The sequence below is a fragment of the Bacillus rossius genome, chromosome 1, assembly GCF_032445375.1.
Source record: "Bacillus rossius redtenbacheri isolate Brsri chromosome 1, Brsri_v3, whole genome shotgun sequence".
Lineage (NCBI taxonomy): Eukaryota > Metazoa > Arthropoda > Insecta > Phasmatodea > Bacillidae > Bacillus > Bacillus rossius.
In genome coordinates, this window is record NC_086330.1 from 282,129,760 (window position 1) to 282,136,401 (window position 6,642).

A 6,642-nucleotide genomic window follows, 5' to 3' on the forward strand; every position below is an offset into this window, starting at 1 on the left:
GTTTGACCCCTGTATTTGCGGTATGGAGCAAGTCAGTTGTACATTACTACATTCTAAATATACATTTATATCGAACCATCTTATTTACACTTTAATTTAATAAATAAAAGCATAAAGTTCATACAATATCAAGAAGGTCAATAACAAAACCCAGTTCAACACAGAAAACATTTAGGTTAAAGAGAAGTATTAAAATTGAAAATTAATTTTTTTATGCTGTGAACACTGCAACTAAAACCATTCTTATAGTAAATTATACAGACTCAATATGCACATTATCAAAAAAGGTTAAGCATTTTTGCAACTTATCTACAAAATCAACTTTTCACCAAACAGAAGTTATGTAAATATGCATTCCAAGAAATAAAGTACATAAGTAGGAAACTTATGGCCAATATGATATTACAATAACACCTGAAATCATGTATACAATTACATCTATAAGATATTGTCAATTTCTTAAAGAATTGTCGAAAAGATTCATATTTAGTTTTGTAACAAAGGATTCAAAGATCTTTATTTCTAAAAAATTAAAATATTGTTATTGTTTACTGAATTGCCCCAATTAGTTATTATGTATGTATTAATCTGTAAACATAGAATGAATGGTTGAATGTAAGACAGTTGAATTCGCTTAGGCAAATCCAAAAATATTTAGCAGTCCTAACAAAATAACATGGTTGGCAATTATAGACAAGTGGCTAGCTATGATGGTAATATTACAAACTGCAACATGAACAAGAACTGAAATAGTTTACAAACAAAGTAAGGAAATTCTCTCAAAGACAATTAAAAAAAGAATGACCATAAATGCTTCCTTACATTACGAATGCATAACCTTGACAAGTTTCCTATTTGTACGCCTTGGCTTAACCAAGCTTAACTGCAATTTTTTATCCTTGGTGACACGTTTCAGTGAGTGGCAAATCATCATACGAATGAACAGTTTCATGGCATACAACTTTGGAAATGAAGCGCAGGGGTGGCAGAACTGAACTTCGGAACACTTGGAAAGTATTGTATGTCCTAAATTAGGATGGTGTGGCATTTCACTAAAGAGAGCTGAGAATATTTGGTTCATTTCGTTGATGAACGTGACAAATGACTCGGAAGGCATACATAAACCACCAAAATCTCTATTTTCTCTCTCATAGGCCCCAAAATAACTGAGAAGAACTATTCAAATTTGAGTTTTCGATAGCAAAAGCAGCACATTTGTTGCAGGTATGTTTCTGCAAACACTTACGCATAACATATCCTGCCACAAACAACAAACCATTTTGAGCTGGAATTTGAATGTATCTGTAATCTTGAGTCTGGACACTAAGGCTGTAATCCGACTTCATATGCACAGCAGAACTTAATGTCAATACAGTATCAGACAAATCCTTCACACTCAAAATACACTGGTCAGAATCCTATGAGCAGTTTCCAGTTGACGAGTCATGAAGTTGAATTTGTAAGGATAGTTGCTTGAATGCGGACATGAACTGATTTGCAGATGGGTTGTCGCAATTACCACCACGCTGACATATTTTGCAAAAGAAATTTTCCAAAGCATCCTGGTTCAGCCTTCGTGTTAACAGAAATGAAAAATCTTTATTTTTTAAGCATTCCCAAATACTTAAAATGGCAGAGAGAGAGAGAGAGTTTCCAACCATACAAGCATTTGATGGACTTTGAAATGTCTTTTCCATGTTTATCAACCACACGCAGTTCATCCAATAACAGAAGCATTTGCAGAATGAATTTTTTGTGGCAAGATGTGTCACTGAGTGCTGACCTGTACTTCTTTGAAGAATAAAGTGTAGAGCTATTCACGCAATCAAAAATTTTGTCAAAATTATTGATCAAATCAGATGTTCCTTGTGCTTTAGCAGGAAGTAAACCCATTGCAACATGAGTATTTAATGCAGCTGCAGTAGAATGGCTGAACACTTGGGCAGCATACTTCACCTTCATTTTGGAAAAGCCATTCAAATATATGTGGCAATCAAAGAGTTTTGGGGCCAAGCGAAGTGCAAGTGTCTTGTCGTGAAGGTACATCCTCTCGATATCACTCCACTTTGCTTCCTTCCCAAAAAATTTGAAGCTATACTTGATCAAGTTGTTCCTGAAAGCTTAAAGGAGATGTGATATATCAAAAAGGTAATGCACCTTCAAGCCATTAAACTCAAAATATGGGTGATCTGGTGTGACACCCAAGTTACGTGCTAGTTCCACAAAGTTCGAACCCATGTCAGAAACAACAGCGCTTACCAGAAATCCTATTTTTTGAAGTTCTTTAATTAACTGAAATAACAACGGTTTTATCTGGGTAGGACGACATGACTCTGAAACAAAATGGTATGACACAGGCTGCTTCCAATTTGCAGAAATCCCTCTGATCATGAACACCAACACAGAAGGTGCCAGAACCTTCATCCTACATCCACTGCCCAAATCTACCAATCCTGTGACTTCATCTTTTGAAATGCTGTAAGATAAATTGGATTTGATGCTCATTTCATCAATGCAGAGCACACAGTTTTTAGCAAGGTAACTCAGTGTACTGACCTTCAGTTTCAGTACATTGAGCATACACATACTTAGGCCTGGTATAACATCTACTTTTGAAATTAATTGCTGCAAACGTCGAGGTGTGGGTAAAGGCAAGAACCCCCTTAAAAACTTGTAAGTTTGTGGACTTATGAAATGAACAGAGAGTGCGAATTTATTTACAGCTTGTGAATGTATAACTTTTTCTTCTTTCTTGAACATTGCAAGAAAGTTCTGCAGCATATGTGGAAGGTTACTCACACAACATTTGCAATGAACTTCTGGGGCAGCCTGATAGTCAGGTTTACTTTTACGTTTGTATGCTGCTCTGTTTAGACGTAAAGCACGAGATCTCCACTTGCTAGCCAGCATTCTCAATTTCTTCCTTGGAGAATATACAGGTGACCCCAAAGATTCCCTTCTAACAGGCTGAATATCTTCTACTCTCTCAGGACAAGCTGCATTAACATGCACAGTCTCTGGCAATCCTGGAACTCAAATGTAAGTTTGTAATACACAATATGAAACATTATACAGTGTTAACAACTATTCATATGTGACATTTCATCCTCAAATATTCTCTGGGTCTGGACAGTACAAATGTAGCATTTCTATCATCATAATACAAAATATATCTTGGGGTAACGATATGTAAAGACAGTGGTATTGTAAAATTAATGTTGCAACAACTTGCGTTACGTCTTACGTGCACATTTACAGCTGTGCTACTAGGCCATTGATTGAATGTTTTTAAGTATCGCATGTCTTGGGGTTATACCAGCAAATCACCAGATGAGTAATCACACAGTAACCTCATTTGGATTGGCAAAGTCAAAAGAGAGACGTGTCTTCACAAAGAGGCATGCTTCCCAATTACCATCGAGCACACACACACACACACCAACGAATAATATTAACCTAACATACTGCAGCATAGGCAAGCATGTAGACCACTCAAATTAATTATGAAATAAAATAAAACAACAATGGTTGCTCTAGTAGAACAGAGATTGCAGTCTGACAGCAGCACTTGATCAAAACAACAAAGTTTGGATAGCACCTATCAATGTGTTAAGTAATTTCCATTAGTAATTTTTTGAAGGTAAATTAAACTGATAACTGTAGCTAACTTGTGTTTTGTAAGCAACTTCAATTCTTTCCGTTAAGAATGGACAAGATGCATAACTAACCAACATTTTTGTAAACAATTTTTAAAAATTATGTGATTTAGTATCATGTTTTGTGTGCCAAAATGTGTGCACCAAATATTAATGCACGACTTAACTTATATTGAGCTGCTATAATTTTTTACTTGTAATACCTGATGTTTTTGACAGTGAAAGAAGGATTTCTGCTGCACTTTCCACACCAACATCATTTCTTGCAACAGAACTGCAAGGCATGGAAATGCTTTCATAATCTGATGCAAGTTTTAGTTTTTCTGAAGAAAAAAAAATGACAATTTTACTTTCCACATTTCACAGTTTGAGGTTATTACAAATCTCAAAAAATTGCAAGTTCCATGAAACTTTCTAAGTTATTGTAATAAGTTTATCACAGCAACACCTCGTTCAATGCTATAGTTGCTTATTAAATTTCTTTCAAATATTTGAAAAGCAAGTCATGTTGCACTTCAGGCTGACAGGAATGAAAATGGATGGAAACCATTGAAGGACAGGAGGAGAATAGAGAATTATTAGGCTGTACAAGGTGGCGAATGGTGAAGGTGGATAGGGAGGTTCGGCACGTAAACTAACTGCAGGAATGCTCAAGGGAAGAGGAACAACAGTGAAAATATACAGAGGGCGTGGAGGACAACAGTGAGGGTTAGACAGTCTATGCTTGTGAGGACTGAGAGGGAGTAGAATATTCTGTGGGAGGAGTTGGTAAATCTGAAGGAGGTTGGGAGATTTAGGTAGGGTTTGGAGGATTGGTACTGTGGGGATAGTAACGAGATCACTCACCACCTGGTGGTAGCCCAATTGCAAGTGTAATCTTTTATAATAGTAATACTGGTCATCCCAGAAGTGAAAATTAATAGATTTAGGGATTAAATTGGTTGAAAACAACATTCATAACAATGACAGGTGAAGGTTCCTATTAAAACTTGGCAATTATAGTTGTCCTGATCCATCTACAAATTAAGTTACTAGCAGCTAATGTAAATTAACTTAGGTCATTGACAACATGCATAACATATTGACTTCAAAATTGTAAGATTTCACTACAGAAATTTTAATTATTTTATTGTACGTTACCTCTTTTTATTTTTATATTGCTCATCCTTTTGTTTCTTCTAACTATTAAATTTGAAAAAATTTGTTTATGCATTCATGTGTATTGTGTGTAATGTAATGGCATGAGTTTCAGATATTCAGTAAAATATATAAACACCCACACTACTCCCTGTACTCTCTAGCCTATAGGGAGCCTACACTAAGTTCAGTACATTACAGCATCTCTAGAGGAACAATGAAGACATATATGGTATTATTTCCTATTTCATTACAATTACAAATTTTTAATCATGACACAAAGGCAATACTTACTTGCAATAGACCCGAGTTCATGACATTCCATCTTCCTTTTCACATGTCTTCTTGTAGAAGAAATACGCGGAGGAGGATTTGGTATGTTGAAGAGGGTGGGGACAGCATGACTATGTCTTCTGTTCTTCAAATCGTTCAAAAACATTCTCTCTTCGAAGTGGTCTCTGCAGTTCTTGTACAGATATTCTGAACTTTTATCATCAAGGTCAGCACGCCTACATTCAACAACCCATTTCCTGCACCTAGTAAAATTAAATCAAACAGTTACATTTCCATATTTGCTTTATGATACTAAATACAAAAAAAAAAACCTACAAAGACTACAGGCAGAGATTTCATAAACATATTGAATAACAACACGATTCAACCAAATGCTCATAATTTCATTTATTAGCCACACAAGAATACTCTAAGCAAAAAATTAATCCCTTTTAGAAATGTGATGAACAACTGTAAATTAATTTGTCGAAGTTCTTTTATAACAGTAGGTAGTTAATTATTTTAATATTAGGCTTATGTTTGTCTAGTATGTAAGATGAGCATTAGGGCCTACTGTTTGAGATCATTCAAAATAAGGTAGTCCAAAACTTGTTCCTTGGTGATTTTGAAAATCCCTCGTGTTGTAACACTATGAGGTTGGAGCTTTAGACATCCACCTAATATTACTCAAATTTTTTATTATTGCCCTTTTTTTTGCATTGGTCAAATTAAATATGCTAGTGTAATTGCTAGGTAAACAAATTTTTATTATTATAAATATTATTATATGGCAAATTTTTACTTGTTAGGGTTACAATTACGTTTCATGTTAATGAAATCATTACTCAACACTATGTACCGAAATGAAAAAAGTACATATAAATGAAAACTTTAGCCCATCACTTATGTTTTAAAGCACTCTGATGGTTTTACTCAAACACTTATAGGTCTATAAGCAGCTATTTTATTTTAACACGCTAGGCCAATTTTAATCGTGATAATTCCTACATTCGTTTACTGCATAAGTTAACAAACCCACATTACACTCTAAAATATTACTGATAATTAAGATAAATAGAAGAAGGAAAGTAACAGCCACATTTTGCAAGTTGTGGAATCAACATTGCAGAACTTATAGGTACTAGGTTGACACGTTATTTTTACTTACAGTATTTCATCTATAGGAAATCTGAAGAAGCTTCTTTTTTCAGGTTGACCACTGTTGTTTGAATAATTTGGTGCCGAGCACCAAGTGGCTCCAAAACGTTTACGAACTTCATTCATTTTCATAAAACTGATCTCTGCAGCATCCCAAAGTTTAAAACGCTATACCAACGCCAGAATTATACTTGCCACAAAAATGGCGGCTAGCCTACGATGTGTCAACACGGCGAGTTCGAGTGTGCACAGCTGATTTCGCCTCTGGTTCTTATCTCCTGTGATCTTATATCTGTGATCTAGCTAAAACTCGGCCTGCATTGCAATGCCTCATTCAGTTTTGTTTTGTAATATGTTTGAAGTAGTTCCACATATACATATCATCTATCCATCTCTCTATCTACATCTATATACATCT

The 6,642-nt window shown here is 35.1% G+C and overlaps 1 protein-coding gene across 1 annotated transcript; it reads right to left on the reverse strand.

The window, feature by feature from the left end:
• Positions 1 to 687: 687 nt before the first annotated feature.
• Positions 688 to 4,028, reverse strand: LOC134527658 (uncharacterized). Its single transcript, XM_063360528.1, has 2 exons — positions 3,860 to 4,028; positions 688 to 3,026 (listed from the first exon to the last, which is right to left on the reverse strand). Exons 1-2 carry the CDS (start codon positions 3,939 to 3,941, stop codon positions 2,122 to 2,124), a joined length of 987 nt encoding a protein of 328 aa, XP_063216598.1. The 5' UTR covers positions 3,942 to 4,028; the 3' UTR covers positions 688 to 2,121.
• Between the last annotated feature and the right edge of the window lie 2,614 nt (positions 4,029 to 6,642).